Here is a 23,452-nt window from a genome sequence, read left to right on the forward strand (position 1 = left end):
AAGATAGGCTTCAAGTACCATGTCCTATGCAAAGTAGGCCTTCCAAACTTGGTTGCTGATAATTTTCGAATTTAAATCACACCCAGCTGTTTCATGACAACTAAGGGCGGAAAAACAGTAAACCTGGATCGCCCCCAGTGTCCAACTTGGGAAAGTCGTTACCATTTACTGACTAGCACAGAGGAAAGCTCAGAGTTAAGTTCGAACAAAGGATTTGAACTAAAACTACAGAAGCAAACAGGACCCTAATTAATGAGCTTGCTAACTGTTCTTCCCATGGGGTCAGCAGCACTTTAAAAGCATACATTTGAAAAATGCTTCTTTCCCTGAGGCTGCCAGACACACTGACTGTAGTCTCCTTAACCACAAGAGGTCAAAGTTCTATTTTCTGTCACCATACTTAGTAGCATGTGTGCATGCTTTGCTGATTGGTTTCTTTTGTGTTTCTGCTCAGAGTGAAGGCAGGCAGCAGGAAATTGAGACCAGGGAGTCTAGAAACTTTCCCAGGTCTAGTGGGCAGCGATACCGAGCAGGCAGAGACTTTGGGAAGAAATAATGACTTTATGGTTTCTATTGGCTCGGCTCCCCCAAATTTTCTTGCATTTATAAAAACAACTTATGCTCCACCTGATGATCTATGTCGTCCATCCCTTCCCCATCACCCACTGCTGTGTTATTTATACTATACTGCATCAAGCAGTGAAGTCCTAGCTTAATATAACATACTGTAAAGTGATACGTTGCAAAGCCAAAGGTTTAATGGAAAGCTGGGGGGAGGGGGATAAAAAGGCACTAACAGAGCAACTCAAAAATGCATTTTCGAAGAAAAATCTGGATGCGTCTAGATGTCCTTGAAGTATTTCTTCCACCTGCCAAAAATTCACTCCTAGGATTGTGTTACCAGGCACTATTGAAACCTGGTAGAGTAATTCACTAGTACGCTTAGAAATTCTCTAACATATCTAGTGTGGTATGGATTTCAAATCCAGTAAAACTTCATTAAGCAGATACTGGTAAGCTGTTTCTATAATTCAAAGCAACTGTTACTCTTCAGCTAGACACTCTATTGTTCTGTAACGAACAAACGGAAAAATCCAATGGTGGTTGATTTGAACACTACTTTTTTCTGTCCTCTGCACTTTAAATTGATAGGGTTTTATAGATTTCTTTTCCCTACTTATTTTTTAAACAGGTGAAAGGAGGAGAGGGCAGAAAAACACCACAAAGAACACATAATCTGTTACCTGGATCACAAAGAAGGATCGAAAAGTTTTTCTGTAAACATTTTTCGTGAGAAAAAGACAAAAACATAATGTCTTCCATGTCCTTAGCAGCACATTTTCAAAGTGACTTGACCATAGAGGAGGAAAGTAGCCACTTAAAAAAAGAATATTTTCGGGCGCCTGGGTGGCTCAGATGGTTGAGCATCTGCCTTTGGCTCAGGTCATGATCTCCAGGTCCAGGGATCGAGCCCCGCATTGGGCTCCCACCTCAGCAGGGAGTCTGCTTCTCCTTCTCCCTCCGCCTCTCCCCCTGCTTGTGCTCTCTCTCTCTCTCTCAAATGAATAAATAAAATCTTAAAAAAAAAAGAACATTTTCAACTCTTTCACCTAAAGCTGTCTACAATTTTGCTTACGCTAGTTCTCAGGAAGTATGAACCACAATTCTGTTCTAATTCTGCTAGAAGAGCCAGAGCTATGCCATACCAATGACTAATCTGATATTTTAGGACACGGATCATTCTAATCCATGATGGTATGATAAATGAAGGAAAAGAAAGGCCAGCAGGGTGCAGTCAGGGAAATGCTGGAACAAGTCCAGAACAGGCTGAGGGGGTGTGTAGCTCCATCCCCAGTTAGGTAAATGCTGGTGACAGGTGGTGGGGAGAGACAGGCAGGAATAGAGAAGAAGGATGAGATCAGGCTGCACTAGGTTTCCTGGCTTCTCTGAATGGGCATGTCAAGTAAACCGCCTGAATTACATGGGATTTGGGGGAGTGACATCAAAGAGGATGGTGGGTAGAGTTGGCTAGCAATGTGTTTTGTTTTAAAATCCAAATGTAAAGGCATTTTCCAGTTGGATAGCTCTTCCTAGTTCATAGGACGGTTGAGAGGAATTAGTCAATATATATATATTTTAAATCTTTTAAAAAAGATTTATTTATTTATTTGAGAGAGACAGAGAGAGCACAAGCGGTGGGGGGGGGGGCTAGGGGGAGAAGCAGAGGGAAAGGGAGAAGCAGACACCCTGTTGAGCAGGGAGCCCGACACGGGGCTCGATCCCAGGACCCCGGGATCATGACCTGAGCCGAAGGCAGACCCTTAACTGACTGAGCCACCCAGGCGTCCTGAATTAGTCAGTATTTTTTTTAAAAATGTTTGATTTCACAAGCATTAATTAAAAGATGTGATCCCTCCTGACCATATAACATCGTAGTCTAAAACGGCAGATGACAAAATGAGAAACGTATGTAAGATGGAGTCCAAATTTAATTGTGCCTATTTTATTGATTTTTGTTCTCTGAAAAGCAAGTTACCTCCTGGCATTCTTCCAGAGACATTTCTTTACATGTCCCTGTGGTGAAAATTGTTCGGGTCTTAATGACAAGAAATGAAAAGGAGTTTGCTGCTGTTAACTCTGTTCTCCTAATTCCATTTTCTAGCAACAAATAAAATGAGTAAAACCACCACTCATTCAGAAGACACAGTTCAGTCAAAAACAATCACCAAGCCATCTAAAGTTCCACTACTGGATTTCCTTTTTTTATTTTTCAGACATTATTCCCTGTAAAATGTGAACATCCGTGGGAGAGGTCACTCACTGAGCCATTAATCAAAAACATCTTAATATGAATGAAAGTTATCAGATTCTTTCTAATGTGACAGCTGGGACAGAGAAGTAAAACAGTTTCTTTTATTTATTTGTATTGGCTTTTGGGGGGGTGGGGTGGGGATGGGAACAGAGGGAAGGGATAAGAGGTTATTTCTCACAAAGACACAAATTTGTCTGTAATCAGCCCTAGTTACCAGGAAAGCAATGAGTCTCTTTTTTCTCTCAAAGGCCCCTGGAAGGTAAGGAGAATGACAGCTTTCTTGTGTGGACAGCTGATTAGTTACAAGTATAGATTGTTAGATGTGTTACATATAATGTATTAAAATCATTTTAGTAAGTATAAAAAGTCTACACTGTGCACACATAAATCAGCCTCCATGATCTGTAAGAATTCAAGCATTACACAATATATTTAGAGAAACAGAATGGAAAAAAAAGTTAGAAAAGTCTAGTCTATATGGGACTCAATAGCCAACACTTTTACATATAATTCATGCCTAGTGGTATAAAGAAAAGTAAAGTACATGGTCCCCGCCTTCAAGAAATTTACAACCTTGTTTGGAAGACAAGTATGTTAGAGAAAATCTAAGGCAATGTATGAATCAAGCACTGTCAGTCTACTACTGACAAGAGATATAATAGGTGCTTGGAAATACGAGAAATTTCTTTTTTTTTTTTTAAAGATTTTATTTATTTATTTGAGAGGGAGAGAATGAGAGACAGAGAGCACAAGAGGGAAGAGGGTCAGAGGGAGAAGCAGACTCCCTGCTGAGCAGGGAGCCCAATGTGGGACTCGATCCCAGGACTCCAGGATCATGACCTGAGCCGAAGGCAGTCGCTTAACCAACTGAGCCACCCAGGCGCCCGGAAATACGAGAGATTTCTGTAGCCTGGACCACTCAGGGAAAGTTCACAGAGAAAGTAAGTTTGCAGACCTTGAAAATCAGGTAGGATCTGGTCAGCCAGTGATTGCTAAATTGTAACTGGCATGGCAGAACAGAAGGGATTTCTTGCTGGGAAACAGTGATAATGTAAACTTTGCATCTGTAGACCAGAGCCAGATAACAGAAAAGTCTGGAAAGCTGAGCAGAGGACTTCGGGTATGGTACTGGTAGTGTGGAGAAGAGGAGAGGAAGACAGGATGATTTCAATAGAAAAATGTGGGTTATCAAGTAGGACAGAGATGAGATAATGACAGTGTTTTCATATGATTAGCCTAGCATTGTTTTGCAGGATGAACTGCCCATATATATCATAACACCTTTTACAAAGGGGCTCGAAATATACTCCACAGATGATGGTTAATTCATCCTAATAACATCTCACTGAAGCAAAGGAAATGCAGCTTTTATTATTGCCATTTTGGAGATGATTTGCTCAAGGTCACTGAATAAATGAAAGGCAGAATAAAAAAAACCACAGTATCATGATGTTCATCAGTTCCTAAGTACCAGCTAAATTATGTTCTCTTATTTTCTATGACTCAAGCAAGGGAGGTACATGATGGACCTTTGTCCTCAAGTGCCATTTCCAGACCCTCATTAGTGTTCAAGGCACACGTCCTACCATGCACCATTCCTGTTTACCTTCCCTATAGCCCCTAGCTCTCTAACCCCATACCTTTCAACTACCTCCAACTCTCCCAGCTAACAGTTGTTTCTGATTATTCTGTTCCAGTTGGTCTTCTGCCATTATCATTAGCATATTCAACATCCCTGTATCAACCACTCACCAATGAGGACAATGGTTCGGCTTTATCAGTGCAAGACAATGCTTTCAAACCTCTTTCCACCTCAAATTGCAAAGCTTCAGAAGGTGTGAGGGAGGTAAGAACTCCACATACTAGATTATGGCACCAAACTGAATTCCCTCTCCAATTGTTTTCATGATCAGAGTTAGTTAAAGGATTGCCCCCAGTTAACCCCTTCTTGGGGCTGACACATTTTCTCATCCTCCCATGCATCTTGAAGTCGCCCTTCCTTTTCTTACAAGCTAGTCCTCCACTTAGGCTTCCTGTCTCGTGAGGGCCCACACCTCCACATACTCTCTCTGGCATTAGCAACTTCTCCCTTCCCGGTGGCTCCTCTTCAGTTTCAAGTAAAGAGACTGGCATATAGTAAATGCTCAGTATATGCCTGATGAATGACTAAAGCTCCAGATCTATGTCTTCAAATATTTTTTGGACATTTAAAAAAAAAAAGATTTATTTATTTATTTTGAAGGGGGAGGGGGAGAGGGAGAGAGAACATCTCAAGCAGACTCTCCGCTGGGCGTGGAGCCAGATGCGAGGTTCATTCCCAGGACCCTGAGATCATGACCTGAGCTGAAATCAAGAGTCAGCTGCTTAACCGACTAAGCCACCCAGGCACCCATGGACATTTTTTAAAACAGCCTTACTGAAGCATATTGTTACACACTAAAAAAAATTGTACATACTTAACATACAATTTGATGAGTTTGGACATACATATATGCCTGTGAAACCATCACCACAATCAAGGTAATAGACTACTGTTCCACATTTTCACTTCATCAGCTCATTGTTACCTCAAATTTCACAATTCTAGAACAGAAATCATTAACTTCCCACCAGATCTGGCTCTTCCCCATGATTTTCCAATTTTTTTCATATGAACCATAACTCCCAGTTTCCCATATTCAACACCACAAAACCTTTGATTTCTCCTTCTGTAATTAGCTAATTATTAAGTCTAGTAATCATATTTTTTTCCTTCACAGTACTGGGCATATGGAAAGCAATCAGTCAACGCAAGGTCGACTGCCTCTGTACTGATATGATTATCCCATTGAAATAGCCTCAGTAGATTCAACTGCCTCAAAAGGCTTCTCAATCCTCCAGGTCGTCAGTTCATCCAATCTTGAGATTTCTCTTGCTATATATAACTGTTCATTGAGCCTCCTTTACTCAGAAATGTTTCATGGCTAGCCCAAAGGCCAAAGTCCTTCCTCAGCATTCAAGAACCACCATCATCTGGACCCAATCATGTTTTCCAATCTTACCTCTTATTACTTTAGAGGAATTCATCATAATCCAAATGATTTTATCTCACAAAAATTGTGTGTGCATGCACACTTGTGGGGGGTGTGCCTGTCCCTGTCTACATGCCTTTGCTCAGGGTACATCCCTGCCTGGAGATGCCCTCCCCCGTATGAGCCCCAATAATCCTTAGCAGTTAGTTTACCTTCTGTAAGCCTTCAACTCCCCCAGTCAGAAAGTTCTATTCTAGAATAAGCCCTACAGATTTTTGCATTATTTTATATTTCATGTACTAGATTTAACTCCCCAACATTTTAAGACCTTCAAGGGCTAGAGATCATGTAGTATAATTCTGTATCCTTCCCAGAATCCAATAACGAGGTTCACCAATGCAAGGCACTGTTTTCCACCTCTTAGATAAAAGTCTTTAATGAAGTATTCATTAATTCTTAAACTTCATTTCCATTTCATATCTCAAATAACAACCACTTAAAAACTATACCACCTAGGGGTGCCTGGGTGGTTCAGTCGATTAAGCATCTGACTCGATCTCAGCTCAGGTCTTGATCTTAGGGTCGTGAGTTCAAGCCCTGCATTGGACTCCACGCTGGGTGTGGAGATGACTTAAAACAAACAAACAAACAAACAAACAAAAAACTCCAAAAAACAAAAAAACAAAACCAACTGTACCACCTTTATCATACTTAAGGATACATGAAGACTACTTTTTAAATTCTTTAATAGGAACTTAAAAACTTTCACAAGAGACCTAACATAAAGCGTGACGTAATACCACTTAGTACTCCAATTCAACATTTAACTTTATTCTCCCACCTACATTTTATGAAAGAATTAACAACCAATTTAGAATACTTGTCTTAATAAATACTAATGCAGGTTCTAAGGGAAAATATCTTAAACTTAAGTATAACTTATAACTGAAAACTTCAAAGAAAAAATATGTTTTAAATTATTAAAGAGTAAATATTTGAGTGGAAAGAAACAGGTTTATTGGTTTATTGTTTTTTTTAAAGTTGTGCTTTAAATATTTTTCAAGAGTTTAGCTCCTGGTATGGAAAATTCCTTTAGGTATACACTAACAAAGTAAGCACAAATTAAGTACAAAACAAATTCATACCCTCAACATTTGGTGTAATTGGGCAAAAATGGTCATTCCCACAATATTAAGAAACATCAACAATATGAGTTTGAATAACTAATTCATAAGGAAGAGTTTGAACTGGACCAAATCCTGGGTTTTCTTTCGTCACTCCAAGTTTCTTTTCTATTTTAAACTAGTGGCAACAGAAATTTCTTTGTTCGAAAGTCAGGAATGCTTGAAGTCTTAAGTGATAGAACAGGTAGCTCGGCTTCTACTTCACGTCTCTCCTCAGGGGGAAAAAACACTGTGGATAAAGTAATTTTGTTTTTATTTCTGGAAAAATCATTTTTTCCATCAATCTTCATAATTCTCTAAAATAAACTGTTAAAAAGTTATAGGCTGGTCGACCACTTCACCCTGATTGTGGAAATACTATACATTAATTTCAAGAACACATGGCTAACTCAAGTTTTCTTACTTCTCTAAGGGTTTAAAAGTTGCTCCTAACTCTTGAATAAAAGTCTAGGAGAATTTTGCAAGTTCATGATATATTTCTGCATCTCATCTGCAATATTTTTGAACAAAATAATAGTAAAAGTAGTCTAGGCTCAAGAGTCACACAGCATGCCATCAAATTTATTTTTAGGGTACTGTACAATTTTAACAGTGGAAAACTTTTGTGTTGCATCAAATGCTTAAGAAGCATATCTACAAATAAAGTGGAAATAAGCAGCTAAGAATTTACCATTAAGATGGAGAAAGTGATAAATATCCCTCTCTTCTTTGCTAATATGGAGTTTATTGCCCTCCCCAAATTATGTGGGACAAAGTAACCACAACTTTGGGAAGGCATACAGTGAAAGGCAGAACTTGTAAATTAAAAGATGTACTTCACATTCTAAACCACCTTAAGATTTTAAAGTTCAAGAGATAGGGAACTCGGATAATTAAACAAAGCAGGGAGCAGTAAGAAATACTGTACAGCAAGCAGGTCCTAAACCATATAAATCAAATAAAGACAAATCAAATAAGGACCAGAAACCATATAAATCAAATAAAGACAAACCAAATAAGGACCAGAAACCATTTTCTCCTCAGCACAGAGTTCCCCAGAATCACAAACTTGATGAACTCGAGGCTCTCTCTCTCTCTCTCTCTCTCTCTCTCTCTCTGCTGACGCACGCGCACACAATGGAGACAGAAGCATGGAGACCCTCAGAGACAAACTTTCCATCTGTACCGTTCTACTCCCCACATAATGGAAAGGAGAGCACCGTGAATCGTTTTTCGCACTTCTTTGCACGTCAGACGGAGCAAAACTGGAGTTAGTACTGCAAACTACTAATCTCTTGCTACAATAAAAGGCAGACTGAATGAATGGGGTGTGGGGCAGGGTGGATGGGAGAATGAGGGGGGGGGCTGAGAAAAAAGTTTGAGGCATTCTGTAAAGCCTGAGTGGATTAACCTTCTAAAAAGCCCTAACATTCCTCATTTCCCTTTTTCTTCCTCTCTCTCTCTCTCTTTTTTTTTTATTAAATACACACCGACTTCCTGGGACTCAACACAGATGTGCCCTATAGGCAGCTAAAAGGCCTGGTGCTTAGTACACAGGGGAGTCCTAGGATTGATATATGTTCAACACAAATGGTCCTTTTATGGGAAAGTATTTTTAAAGTTACTTTTTTGTGACCATGCATAAAATATGACCCATTGCTAACAAAAAGGATGAATTCCATGCATCAATTAGTAAATTGAGGCCCCAATCCACAGCGCTTTGATTTTTACTAGAAACACAAGCTATTTACTACTCTAAACGTTTTTTTTCTTAACTTGAAAAAGTCTGCTTTCACATTCTTAGAAGATAATGAGGGACTGAGGCTTTAATGTTTCTAGTCTCTGATTTGTTCATAAATGGGTTGTTTAGACTCACTAGCAAAGGAAAAAAAAGCGAATGCTTGAAAGTTAGTAGACCTGGATAACATTTAGTAGATAGCCTGAAATGCACCCATTTAAAAGCGTAACCGCGTAAAAAGCGTAGGCACACATCGCTTATTTCTTCTTGAATAAAATGAAAATATAACGGGGGGGAGGGGCCTGGGTAAATCTGGAGTAAGAAGATGGGTCCCAAGCAGTAGTCCCTTGTCCAGGACAAAAAGCTTCCTTTAACCACATGCAACAGTCGTCTTGTGGGAAAGGCAGGGGGAGGGGGCTGGGAAGTCATCACCTCGGCCACTCTGACACAGGACCCTGCGTTTCTCACGCCACACTATGGGCTGGGCCAGGTGGGGGGGAGCGAGACAGAACTTCGCCCTTAAGAAGCAACACCAAAAGGGGAAAAGAAGCCACCTCGCTCTTCGCTCTACGCACACAGGAAGAGCCCAATTCAATGCCGCCACCACCGACACCCCCTTGTCTTGCTCCGCCCCAACTTGTGTGTGTGCGGGGGGGGGGGGAGGGCACGACTTGCGTTTTACCCCACAAATTCCGAGACACCTCCATCTCTCCCAAGTTAAGACCTCCCACCTCCAGTCCCCAGCCGGACCACGCTCCGCAGGCGCAGGTGTCTGGATCTGGCCTATTTTTACGCTCCCCCGCCCCCCTCCCCCGCACCTCGCCGCGCGCCCGGTCCCTCCCCGCCCTCCCCGCGCAGTGCACCAGCTAGCCTAAACGCCGGGAAACGCTTCGAGCCCGACTCCCGGGTCACCTGGCCCCTGCGCCCGGCCCTGCCTTCAGGGCAGTCCCGGGGCCGCCTCTGATCGCCGGGGACCGCGCACCGGGCTCCGGGGCGGTCACGTGGTCGGCGGAGGCGGCCTGGGCTTCCTCACCTGCATCCCGGGAACTTGGACCGCCACCGGTGAGTGGGCCATGAAGGCGACGGCTGCTCCGCACTGCTCCTGCGGCGGTGGCGCCCTGGGCTTGGACTGGCTCCTCCTCCGGGGGTAGCTCGGCGGCCCTCCCAGGCTTTTCGACCGGGGCCTGGAGGGACACACAGAAGTGAGGTGACGGGGCTGATGGCGCGTCGCCCCGGGCTGGGGCGGGGGGTGGGCGGTCGGCGGCGCGGCTGCCTGGGACTCAGTCTACCTTTCTGGCGCCCGCCCGCCGCTGTTGCCGCCGCCTCCGCCGCCTCCGCCGCCGCTCCTCCTCCCGAACGCGGGGCTCAGCGTGTGGCGGTGGCCGGGACCTGGGCTCGAGTGATGCCGCTCGTCTGCGCCTCGCCGCTTTAGGAAGAGGAGGTGGAGGCGCCCCAGCAACCCGCCCGCCCGCCCGCTCGCCGGGCCCGGGAGGCGGTTGGGGGCGGTTCCGCCGTTGGCCCTGCCCCCGCCCTGCAGCCGGGCGGTGTCAGGAGCGCCGAGGCTCCTCGCCGTGCAGGGCTGTGGCTGGGCTCGCCCGAGCCGGCGAAGGGGCGGGCTCCCCCCGCCCCCCGCACGCGGAGAGGAGAAGCCGGGGACTGGGGGACCGGGCACACGGCCCGGCCTGGGGAGGGAATGGTGGAGTTTGGGCGACCCTGGGGGTAGGAGGGCGTCCCAGACGCGGCCACGTTGCAGGCAGGCGTTCGAAGCTGGGGCACACGCAGCTTCAGAGACGACTTGAGTTGAAACTTGGGGAGTGTTGGAAGTCCCTCTTGGTTCCCCGATCTAGTCGAGGGTGGGGGCACGGAGAGCCGCCGAGTCGGTAGACCCCCGACTCATTCCCGCGGTCGGGTCCCCGCTGGGTGGGGCGGCGCCTCTGGGCGGATCCGTAGCCGCTCGCCTGCTTTCCGGATTCCCCGCCCCCAGACCTACTTCAGGTGACTTGAACCTGAGGCTACCTACCCCTGCCTTTTGGGCTGTCAGTTGGTGGAGGGCGGCCAGACTGGGGCTTCTCTTGCCAAGGTTGCACGTGGAAGAGACAGAGAGAGAGAGAGAAATTGGAAAACAGTACATCAGAAAAATTAATGAGGATGATAGAGGCATGGAAAATGAGACTGGATCATCAGCAGTACGCTAATTACTGAACTCAGCATATAGGCAGCCGTGGTTTCAGCATTCCCTGCGTCCGCTCCCTCTAAAGTTCCACTCCAGCAGGGGGACAAGTTCTTTTGAGAATACCCTAATGATAACAACAGTAACAATGATAAGAGTAACAATTACAGAAATCCCATCATGAAGGCACCTTTAAGGACCAATTACATTTAAAAATGTCATATCCAAGTGCCAATTTAAGATGAGGATGAAGTTCCTTACATTGCAGGTTGTTACAGGTCTATACCCAACACAGTGTTGGGGCTCTAGTAGACACTAAAAGTTTCTTTTGTTTCCTTTGCTGGTTTTGAATCTTTCTCACAAGATAGCATTTTATTGTTATCAATATAATTATTATTAATGGGTATCATTTTGTTTGTGCCCGGACTGCCAAGTGTTAGATATATGTTAGCTGATTGAATCTTTACAAGGGCCCTCTGAGGTCATATTGCCTCCCTGCGTGCCCCGCCCCCCCCAGCCATTTTACAGGGGATGGAAAAGGCTTGGTGGGGTTAAATAATTTGGCCCCAGTATCACACAATTAAGAAGTGGTAGAGCTGGGAATCCAAACCCAAGTCCCTCTAACTTTTAAGATCTACTCTCTCAGCAACTGTCAAGGATACAATATAGTATTGTGAACTATAGCCACCATGCAGTACATTACATCCCCAGAGCTTACTCATCTTTTAACTGGAAGTTTGTACCCTTAGACCACCTTCGCCTGTGTCCCCTCTCACCTGCCCCTGCCAACTACCAGTCTACTCTCTGCTTCTATAAGTTTGGTAGTTTTTAGATCATATGGTATTTAGTCTCTCTCTCTCTGACTTCTTTCCCTCAGCACAGTGCCCTCAAAGTCCATCCATATTGTCACAAATGGCAGGATTTCCTTATTTTTCATGGTTGAATAATATTCCATTGCATGTATAGCCATCACATTTCATTATCCATTCAGATGATAAAGGATATAATTGCATTCTCCTTACTTCTAGTTCCCCACCTCCAGGTCCTCACAACCTCTAACCTGATGGTAGGCCCCTATCCAGTCTTTATTTCCCACCAGCCCAGCTCATACTTAACAATGTCAGCCTGGCCAGAAACCAGCAGGGTTACCTAAACTTTAATGTCCTTAGAAGTTCCCTAGAATTCTTGGGGCACCTGGGTGGCTCAGTTGGTGAAGCATCTGCCTTCCGCTCAGGTCATGATCTCAGGGTCCTGGGATCAAGCCCTTGCATCCCACTCCCTACTCAGTGGGGAGTCTGCTTCTCCCTCTCCCTCTGCACGCCCCCAGCTTATGCTCTCTCTCTCTCTGTCTCAAATAAAAAAATAAAATCTTAAAGGAAAAAAAAGAGAAGTTCCCTAGGATTCTTTTTAAAGTGCAGAGTTTGATTTAGCAAGTCTGGAATGGGCCCAAGATTCTGCATTGCTAACAGTTTCCCAGGTGGTGCCAATACTGGTGATTCTCAGATGACACTTTGAGTAGCAAGGGTCTAAATCTCAAGTCCCAGCCCCACTGAACCTTCCTCATTGCTCCAAACCCTCCTTCAATACTCCTCCTCTTGCATGTTGGTGGAAGTAGTGCTCAACATTGTAGTTCTTTCTTATTTCATTTGTTTGGTCTGCCCAACAAGATGATTAACTCCTTGAGGCCAGAGATCCAGCTTCTCTTATCTAAGAATTATGCAGCTAGAATGCCAGCTTTCAGTGGGCAAGATTTTGTCTGGTTTGTTCACTGGTGTATCCTCAGAGCCTAGAAGAGTGTGTGGCACATAGTAAGCCCTCAATAGGTATTTGTTGAATGAATGAGTGAATGAATGAATGAACGAATGAATGAATTTCCTTTGAATTGCTCACTGAGGTTAGTATAGTGCTAGGCAAGTAATGGGTACACTGTTTTATTGATGCCTGGCTAAACTCCTGGGCACTGCTCTTGTTGAATCTTTAAGTTGTTCACTTTACTGTATGTTACACTGTTAATTTTTTATGTCCTAAATTCTTTCCAGTTACTTTAATTTCCCAACTACCTAAGAGTGAGTTGTGTAATTTTAATAAGTAAATTACGCCTATCTGAGAAGTGACTTTCCCTGACATCCTTCTGAGCCAGAGTTATGTAAGAATGTGGAAGAGTGAATGCTAGATTTTGAGACCTGAACTATTGAGACATTTCCTTAAAAACACCGCTTTTGAGATCTTAGTAAACTTTCTGACCCTTATTTAGGTCTGCTGCTATTAAATAAACTATCTGTTGTAATTATATTTGATAGAGATCACTTGAGTTGTAACATGGAGTTACTTGTGGTTTGATTATGCTTTTTCATATATATATGTGTGTGTATATATATATATTTCTTAATTTAAATTAATTCATGTGTGCTTTTGTTACTCCCCACCAAAAAGGACACTTGAATATTTTACTTCAAAATGTCAGCCCAGAGTCCAATAATATGTGACCATGTATTCCCACAACTTGATGGAAAAAGTTCCTTGAGGGGAGACACCACATCTTATGCTCTTTGGTAGCCCCATAGAGTGCAAGATTGTGCCTCAGATTGGATTTGGTACCTGCTTGATCTATGTGACCTGAGTGGCTATGAATACTTAATAACCGTATAAATGAAGTAAGATCGTATACAGATTAAGCAAAGTCAGTGAATTTCAAGTTAAACATTGTCCTTGAGCCTAACAAAACTTGATAATTTAAATTTACAATCTGTAGTTTCAATTTCCTGACATGTGTCATACCCTCAATATTAAATATTTAACTTTACCCATGTTTATAAGTATTTACTGAGTGGACTGGTTCATAGCTAAAGTGTAGGTAGATAGAAATGGCCAAACTTTGATACAGGCAATAGTGAGGTAATAATGTATTAGGGTCCTGGTTCTCAACGAGGGGCAATTTCACCTCCTGGAGATATTTTGGTTGTCACAAATGGGGAAGAAAGGATGCTATTGGGAGTGGGTAGAGGCCAGGGATGCTGCTAATCATTCTCCAGGGCACAAGACAGGCCTCACCACAAAGGACTGACCAGCCCAAAATGCCAGCGGTGCCAAGGTTTGAGAAACCATGCTCCGTACTCTTTGCATTAAGGGTTACTAACCAAGAAACAGACTTGAGAAACACGGTTCCCTGAGGATTTCAGTTCAGTGTGGTGGCCGGGGCAAAAAAAACAAAAAACAAAAGCAAAAAAACCAACCCCAAAAGCCACCACCAACAAAAAACATTCCCAAAGATACTGGGCCACATCAAGGGAGGTACTGGAAACAAAGCAGTATTTTTATTTTACCTTTGTATGAAACCGTAGATCGTCTTCCTCCAAAGAGTGAATACTACCTAATGAAAAATAATATTGAACAGAGAATAACTTTGAGAAAAATTTAATGATTGGCTTAAAAATATTTAATCATGGAGCAGGTTGTAATGTACTAGGTATTACCTAGGAGCCTTTAAATATGTGACCTTGTTGAGGTAAATTTGACCTCTTACTCCACTTGACAAAATTTAGAGGTAGAGTTTCACATTTTGGACTTTTAACAATTTGAGCCTTATTTAATAACTGCATTGAAATGTGTAATGTGTATAAATGTATGAAGTGCAAGTACAAATTGATCCAGTTATCTGAATTTCTTCCAATTATCTGAATATTGGGAATGAAAGGGAATGATTTTGGTAATTCCTGAAGCTCACCATCCAGGGATAGGAAGATTTTGATTCAAGCTGCTAGACTCTGTACTGATATTTGGAAGGACAACGTTCAGGGGTCCTTTTTTTAAAAATATGTAAAAACATATGTGATACCTCAAATCTCCTCTTTACTCTCTGTGGGTATCAAATTGGAAATCAGGACATAATAGTTCTTGCAGATGTTTCAACCTCACTATTGTTCCAGCAAAGTATCCCGAGAAAAACCTATAGAATCAGTTCTCGGTCAAGGAGCATTAAGCCTTTGGGGGCTTGCACAGGACTCTACCATGGTATCACTTACAACAAAAACTAGTGTCTAAGACTCAGCCCAGCTGAATTTTCTTGCTAGCTTTACTTCCTGATGCTACTGAGGGGAATAGAGCCACAGAGGAGGTGGGTGGAAGCAGATGCTGCTTAAGTGGTTTCCTGCTTATAATATTTCTTTACATGTGTGCTTACTCACTTCGAAATATTTGCATTTAGGTACCAAAAGCATCAAGCTCATTACCTCTTGCCCTCACCGATGAGTTAGAGAACTGAGAGAGGTAAATGCGGCTCAGACAGTGTCATTCCCATGTCGAGGTAGGAGCCAAAAGATGGAACGTTAAGAGGTTTCCTCTTGGTTCCAGTTGTGCTGCCTGCCTAAATTGTCCCAGAATTCCCCTGGGGATCTTTACGGGCCTTGGACGTAAGGCGAAGGCTATCAGAACCCTGCATACCCTCACTCCCAACCTCCTTGGTGGTGACGGAGACACTGCTTTCGGCACCAGTCATCCCATAACGATAGTTTTGTGTTGCCATTGGGAACATGAAGACTGGGGAGTTTCTTAGGAGAGATTCTTTGGGAGACTGGGCTCTTTGTAATGAAGTCAGGTAACTTCTTTGTGCTCTCCAGAGTGCAGGTTTTAGCCACAGGAGAACCCTTCCTGTGTTACCATGAAGTGATGCTGAACAACCAGTCGGGGTGATACTTTCCCCCTCTGAATTAACCTTTTAGGATGGATTGAATTGACCCCTTGTTCTTTCATTTGTAGGCTCCTCAAGAAAACAGTTCTAGTCAAAGGTGGCAGTTAAAAACCGGAAAAAAACTGGCAGTTGAGACCAAATAGGAAGTGACTATGCCATCAGCTCGCACTGAGGAAAAGGAAGTCGTTGCCAGGACCTCTAAGAAAGGCAGTTGTGTAAAATTACCACGCTTCAACTTGCTTGCTGGGGTTCTGTCACCCTGTGGTAAAAGCTCCCATAGTCTTGTTGCTGCTGTTCTCAAGAGGACATGAACAGAGCAGGGTAGTAACAGGCAGCCCTTGCAGGACGATTATCAGGGACTACCAGAAGCTTCTGCGGGCAGAAACTCAACATTGTGGACAAGCAAAGCTTCCACCCTACTCATTTTTTTTTTTTCCTGTGCCAAATGGAAAGTTTAAGATTAGTAAAAAGTCCGTATGTTATCCCACAAGGCCCACCACAAGGGTCCAACTGTAGACTGTAGCAGGGGGTTTTTGCTGAGAAATAGAAGACAGGATGTCTTTTTATACTTGCGCTTGGGCTCCAGAGACAGCCAAGGCCACACCACCCTTCTCTTTTTCCTTTTCTTTCTCCTCCGTTCTTTTCTTTCTCACATATTTCTTGAGTACAGTGCTAGGAACTGTGCTAAGTGCTGGGAAGACAAAGAAATGCAAGGAGTTTGCTTTCTTGCAGGAGAACGCCATAAAAAACAAGGAACACTCAGAGTGATACATGATTATCATAGCACTACATTTAAAAATGTTACAGCAACAGGCACCAGAGAGAAATACATTTGAGCTGTGTAGATCCTGGAAGGCTTCACAGAAGAGGTGACATTTGAACTAAGCCTTGAAAAATGGGTAGGAGGTAGCCAGGAAAAGTCATGGGAGAGGGAGTAGAGAGAGCATTCCAGATAGAAGGAACAGCACAAACAAATGCCTAAGCCAGGCATGCGTACCCCCCCATCACCTGATGATCCAGTTGAAATCTACATACTGTGCTCCATTTGTAGAGATTCTGATTTTATAGATCTGAGGCAGAGAAAGGGCAAAAGGGCATGTGTATTTTATTAAAAAAACGAACAACAACAACAAAACCCCCCAAAACAGGGTGCCTGGGTGGCTCAGTCAGTTGAGCATACAACTCTTGGTTTCGGCTCAGGTCATGATCTCATGCGTTGTGGGATGGAGCCCCGTGACGAGTCTGCTTGAAAGAGTCTCTTCCTCTGCCCCCCCCCATAAATAAATAAATCTTTAAAAAAAAGAACAACTCCTTGGGTGATTATGATGTGTCCCTCTTGGTTATGAATCACTAGCTTAGAGAAATGACAAGCTTTCTCGGAGAACTAGCTGGTAGTTTGGTTTAACAGGCAAAAATACAGAGTACATGAGGCATCCTAGTAATGAGGTCGGAAGGGGAAGTGAGGGGCAGACGGTGAGACTTGTGTGCCATGTTAAAGACTTTGGACTTGATCCTGTAAGCGCCTAGGAGTACTGAGTCATTTTAAGGAAGAGAGGAATTTGCTCCAGATTTGTATGTTCAAAAACAAAAACAAAATGCCTCTCTGGTTAGTACATAAAGGATAGATTTGATATGGGAGAGGCTGGAGGCAGAGGGACCTATTAAGAGGCCATTAGGAGGCCATTGTAATAGTACAGGAGAAGGACTGAGTTAAATTTATGGCTATGAGAATGAAGAAGGGGATAGATTCCGGAAACAATTTGGGGGTGGAATCAACAGCATTCAATTGATTGGAAGTGGCCAGGACCAGAAGGAGAGGTTTAAATTGCCAGAGACCTCTAGCTTAGGGAAATGGGTAAATGTTGATGCCTGGAGCTGAGCCAGGGAATATGGGAGGAGGACCAGGTTTGGGGAAAAGATAAGGAGTTCAGTTTGGATGCACTGAGTTTGAAGTGTCTGTCCGATACGCAAGCGTGGATGTCCAGAAGCTAGTTTAAAAATAACAAGAGGTCAGGGCGCCTGGGTGGCTCAGATGGTTAAGCGTCTGCCTTCGGCTCAGGTCATGATCCCAGAGTCCTGGGATCGAGTCCCGCTTCGGGCTCCCTGCTCCTTGGGAGCCTGCTTCTCCCTCTGCTTCTCTCTCTCTCTCCCTCTCTCTCTGTCTCTCATGAATAAATAAATAAAATCTTAAAAAAAAAATAACAAGAGGTCAGATTGCAAATATAGATTGAGAATTGCAGAGAAGAATCCTTTGTCACCTGATGGCAAGTCATCAATAAAGGACCTAAAAAATAGAAAGCAAGTTGGAACCGTTCACTTCCTATTTAGAGAGTCCCTTCTTGAATAATTGTCCCATGTTTTGGTCCAGTGAGAGGCTGCCTGTGCCTACTGACTTCATATCTATCTGCAGAAAGCATACCATTTTCTTCAAAGTGGTGATTATTAATCTCATCTCTATAATATTATATCACTAAATATTTCTGCTGTGTCCCTGCATACATAGATTGCCCTTTCAGGGCGCGATAATGACAGCCAAGAAAAGAGTGGGGTAAAGGACAGGGGTGACGTGAAGAGATCTGAATGCTGTGTTCCCAGGTTTTCCGGGATGGTTTTCTTGCATGCAACTGTAAAACAGATTATTGTGCGCCAGAGCAGTTTGTATTATATTTCCCCTCCTACATTCAAAAGAAAATGAGGTGGGAGATGACATGTGTGCCTGGTTTCATGAAGCCAACTTAGTGTCTTCTACAGTGGAAAGAAAAACAGGAAGAATTTATTGCAATCTAAGGCACAGATTACTGGCAAAGCCATGTTATTTGCCTGCTGTGAAAGTGCACAGCAACTTGAGTTAATATTTCTCCCAATTTTTCAGAACCATTCATACTATTCCGGTTCTCCCATTCTTTGTGTGCTATTGACCTTTTATGAAACTTCACACATCCCTGTAGTTTACCATATGTGAAGGTAAGCATTCAAGTGGCTAAATGCCAACTTGAAATTAACATAGATAAATCATGCTTTTTATATAAATAGGGAAAATAGCGGTAGACATTTACAATCTGAAATCAGGAAAGCAGATACAAATAGATTATATTCTAAATGTTTTGTACAATGCATTTTATTATGTGTTTGGGTTTTTCTCAGGTGTTGCAAGAAACTGAAACATACCAGCTCTTAAATTTTAATGTTACTTTTGCATCTGACAATATACAGATTCCTGCTATGCAAATATAGAGAAATGAGTGCTTACTATGTTGTGAAGGATGACTTTAGTTCATGAAATATATACTAAAAAAAAAGATATTTTCTTATTTTTTTCCAGACCCTCAAAGCATAAAAAGGTTATTGCTGTATGGAAAGGTCATTTATATGAACAATAACAGACGAAACGGTGTCTGGGTTGTAAAATGCTGAGTTATTGAATATGTTTCCTAGTAAAAAAGTAAGGTATTCCATGTGAGTATGCATAACAACACACTTTAGTATTGCTCTTTCACTCCAGTTCTGCACCTAGTAAATGAGATGTGAAGTAATTCTTTCGTTGTCCTTTTTAAAGCAGGAGCCCAAGCCCAACTTGTATTAATGTAACTAGAAAATTAGGTAATTGTAAGAGCTATCATTCATGTAATGCTTGCTCTGTGTCGGGCATGGTTGCAATTTACATACACTTCCATGTCATTTTCACCACAACTCCATGGGCTTGGTACTACTATCATATCATTCCCATTTTATAGGTGACAAAACTGAGGCACAGAGAGACGAAGTATCTCATCCAAGGTAGGATTGCCAGATAAAATATAGGATGCCCAGTTAAACTTGAATTTTATTTTATTTTTTAAAAGATTTCATTTATTTATTTGACAGAGCACAAGCAGGGGGAGCAGCAGAGGGAGAGGGAGAAGCAGGCTCCCCGCTAAGCAGGGAGCCCAATGTGGGGCTTGATCCCAAGTCCCCAGGATCATGACCTGAGCCAAAGGCAGACGCTCAACCCACTGAGCCACCTAGGCTCCCCCTAAACTTGGATTTTAGATAAGTGATGAATAATCCTGCATGAGACATACTTATACTGAAAAACATTATTTATCTAAAATTCAAATTTAACTGGCTGTCCTGTATTTTTACTTGCTCACTCTGACAACTCTTCAAGCCAAGGTCATATAGTTCTTAAGGAGTAGAGCTGGAATTTGAACCAAGGGAGTGTGACATCAGAATTTACGCTTTTAACCACTATGCTTCTACTGATTATAAGAAATGGAAGGTAGAGAGCTTCATTTTCTCTACGTGGAATATTGAAAAAGTCATGAGTAATGAATACTTCATGGGCAAGATCACAGTTCTACAAGTTTGAATTTCTTTTAATTTACTCTGACTGTTAATATCATTTGGGTGCAGCATTTTTAGTGAGAATTTTTGTTCTAAAAGTGAAAAGATCTGTAACATTTTGAATTTTTCCTTCTGTGCTCTCCAGTAGGAGAGGTTAAAGAAAAATTGTGCTTCACTATAACGAATGGAATTAACTGATAAGTACTGTTGTTCAAAACACATTTTTCTTCCTTCACAAAGCAGCTTTGTGTTGTTTATAGAGTAAGGGCTTGCTTTCAGGAAGAGCTTTCTAAAAGAAAAATATAAGATTTACTCACACCATTTTCTTCTTACTTTGATATTTTTACTCTAAAACAGGCTAAGGGGGCATCTACTTTTTGAAAGGTAGTACAATTTAATGGGGACAAAATAAACACGGGCTTTGGAGCCAGACAGGCCTTATTAGCTTTGTGAACTTGATGTCTGAGCCTCCTTTTCTTCATCCGCAAAATGGGAGTTATTAATGCCTCTTTCGAATGCTGACAGGAAGGATTAAATGAAATGATGAACACAAACTGCTCTACTGTGTGTCTGGTACAGAACTGACCGTTCATGAATAGTGGCACTTCCCGTCCCCCTGTCCATTTGCCTCTTTCCCAGAGCCCCCACTGTGCTCAGCAACCCCTGTGAATCTTTGAAAATCTAATGCTTCTTTACGAAACCATCTTTACTTGCTCAGAAGTTACATAGCAATCAGGGGCCGAGTCAGTTGGAATCCAGAGTGCCTAAAATGTTTTCCTTCATTCCGTGATTTTTTTTTTTTAATCCCTAACATGTTTAGGTTACAACAAAAAATTACAGTGTGATTTTTTTTAACGATTTTATTTATTTATTTAGAAAGACAGAGAACACAAGCAGGGGGAGGGGCAGAGGGAGATGGAGAGAATCTCAAGCAGACTCCAGTGCCCCTCGAGGGTCTCCATTCTACAACCCTGAGATCACGACCCGAGCCAAAATCAGGAGTCTGTCGCCCAACCGACTGAGCCACCCAGGCGCCCCTACAGTGTGGTTTCTGCCCTTAGGGATTAATTGCAAGGATTTTTAGGGTGTTTTTTTTTCTTTAATAATGAGAATATTCTTAGAGTTTCGGGTTAGGGTTTATATACTTTAGTCTCATGGGGAAACTCCCCATGGACACCTCTGAGGGACACAGAGGGGCATAAAAAGAGATGGCAAGGGCAGGGAAATTATGTCATCAAAGCATTTTCCTGCATATATGTGCGTGCCTCTGCATATGCATTGGAGCAAGGGGTGGTGATATATAATGAGGGGAAAATACAAAAATAAGTGCAGTTAGGGTTAAGTACAAAGTCGCCATCAGATTAGGAAACAGGTAACATTGCTATTGAAAAAAATCTATTCTGAGAGGTGGTATATAGTGTGCTTATTAAGAACATGGACTGTGGAGGTGCTCCTGGGTGGTGCCGTCAGTTAAGCGATGGATTCTTGGTTTTGGCTCCGGTCGTGAGATTGAGCCCCACGTGTGATCGTGCCCTGCGTATGATCGAGCCCCAAACATATTAGCATGAGCCAAAATAAGAATTGTCCTCAAATTGTTAAGAGACCAAGAAATGGAAAATGCATTTGGCAGAAACTTTTTTAGGCCTCAGTTTCCTCCTTGTAAAAGGAAGAGAATTGGGCCATCTGTAAGGTTCTTTCCAGCACTGACATTTAATGATTATATAAAAAAATTCTCAGAAAGCAAAATCTGGAACTCTCTGAACAACTGTTTTATAGCTAAATAATAAATCTAAATTCATAGACAAACACAACCTTTCAGAAGGAAGGCAGCAGAGTTTCTGTGAGGGAAAATCATGTCTGACTAATCTATTAGCGCTCCAAAAGAGGGTAAATAACATATGGATGAGGAGGAACCAGGGGATATAATTTACATAGACTTAAAAAAAAAAAACAAACCTTGACAAGCTTCCATCCTGCTGACTTTTTTGTTGTTGTTAAATGAGTCCCTGTGGGATCTGGGGAAACATTTTGTCATGGAAGGCAAGCGAACTTATAGAATCAACTGGAGGGCAAGAGGGATGCCTGGGTGGCTCAGTCAGTTAAGCGTCTGCCTTCGGCTCAGGTCATGATCCCAGGGTCCTGGGATCGAGCCCCACATCGGGCTCCCTGCTCAGCGGGGAGCCTGCTTCTCCCTCTCCCTCCCCCTGCTTGTGCTCTCTCTCTGATAAATAAATAAAATCTTAAAAAAAAAAAAAAGAAATGGAGGGTAAGAGAAAGTGGGTGCTTCTGTGGATGGAGAAGTGTCAGCATTAAGATTCCTATGGTCCCAGATTTATATGTGTTACAAGTGGTATAACATAAGGTATACACAGTGGTATTTCTGTTTGTAGCTGGCACTAAGCTCTTCTCAGTTGTGAAATGCCAAGCTGACATAGCATAAATGGCAAGAAAGTCTCTCAAAATTGGGGGAGTGGGGAAAAAATGAACAGTAGATTATCTCCGCAAGGTAAAGCGTTCTACAGAAAAAAAAAAACAAAACAAACCCTAACTGTATCACACAAATGATAAGACTGTTGTCATTTATGGCTCAGGAAAGAGATCTAGGAGTTGCAGATATTTCTGGAACAATTTCAGCTCACTGCACCATTTTGGCCAGAAAGGTCAACAAAATTCTGTGCGTCCATAGAAAATAGACTAGAAACAGAATGATACATTATCCTGTTTTTGAAAAAAAAAAAATTAAGAACCTAGGGCAGAGGAACACAATGTTTAATTCAGGGGGCCATAAATCAAGAAAGGCAAAATGGAACCCAAGAGTTGGGCAGGAAGAACAATGGAATGAGAAGACTCAAAGTATTAGGAGTTTTTAACCCAAAAAGATAAAGATTTGAGGCAATGGCCAAAGTCCATACTAATACTGGCACTACTAATAATAACTGCTTATTTAGTACTTCCTGTGTGACTTGACATGTCCTGAATCATTCAATACCTATTACCCCTATGAGGTGGGTCCCCCTATTATCCACACTATAAAAGCATCATGAAGGGTACGTACAGAGTAAATAATGATCAAAGCTCTTTACTGGATAGAACTCAGCACAGACCTTAAAACTCAGAAGAATCAAGTTCAAGACAAACAAAAAGCAGTGAGACTCCATGCAGTGGGCAGTAAAACCTAGGGAACTCACCACCTCGAGCAACAAGTTGAGGTGAAAACAGACTCAGGAAGGATTTAGGCTATATTTGTAGAAGATAAAACCATGATAGCTTACTAAGAGAATCTTGTGAAATGTCTTTAGCCTTTGAGGTTGTCATTAAGGAGGCCAACCACACCCTCTCCACTCCTGCTGCCAACAAGTCTCTGAGTCCTCCTATAAAAATTCGGGGCTGGATGGACCAGAAATTTGGTCAAGTGTGGCTTTTCCTTTTTAATTATGACCTAAGTAGGGGAATGGCATATGAATTCCTTGTGGGTATTTCATGATGGTTGTACTTTAGCCTATTCTTGGGCCTGTTTTCATTGATAGCCTAACATGCACTGAATGTTA

The 23,452-nt window shown here is 42.5% G+C and overlaps 1 protein-coding gene across 1 annotated transcript in view; it reads right to left on the minus strand.

The window, feature by feature from the left end:
- Positions 1 to 10,173, minus strand: part of STK26 (serine/threonine kinase 26) — a 53,388-nt gene extending 43,215 nt beyond the window's left edge. The window contains exons 1-2 of the mRNA XM_025852503.2: positions 10,014 to 10,173; positions 9,758 to 9,908 (exon numbers count right to left, since the gene is read on the minus strand). Coding sequence (XP_025708288.1) covers positions 9,758 to 9,799 — 42 coding nt within the window. The 5' untranslated portion in view covers positions 9,800 to 9,908; positions 10,014 to 10,173. The remainder of the gene's footprint in view (positions 1 to 9,757; positions 9,909 to 10,013) is intronic.
- Between the last annotated feature and the right edge of the window lie 13,279 nt (positions 10,174 to 23,452).

The sequence above is a fragment of the Callorhinus ursinus genome, unplaced genomic scaffold (genome assembly GCF_003265705.2).
Source record: "Callorhinus ursinus isolate GAN/ISIS: 27379988/994484 unplaced genomic scaffold, GSC_fseal_2.0 scaffold33, whole genome shotgun sequence".
Taxonomy (NCBI): Eukaryota; Metazoa; Chordata; class Mammalia; order Carnivora; family Otariidae; genus Callorhinus; species Callorhinus ursinus.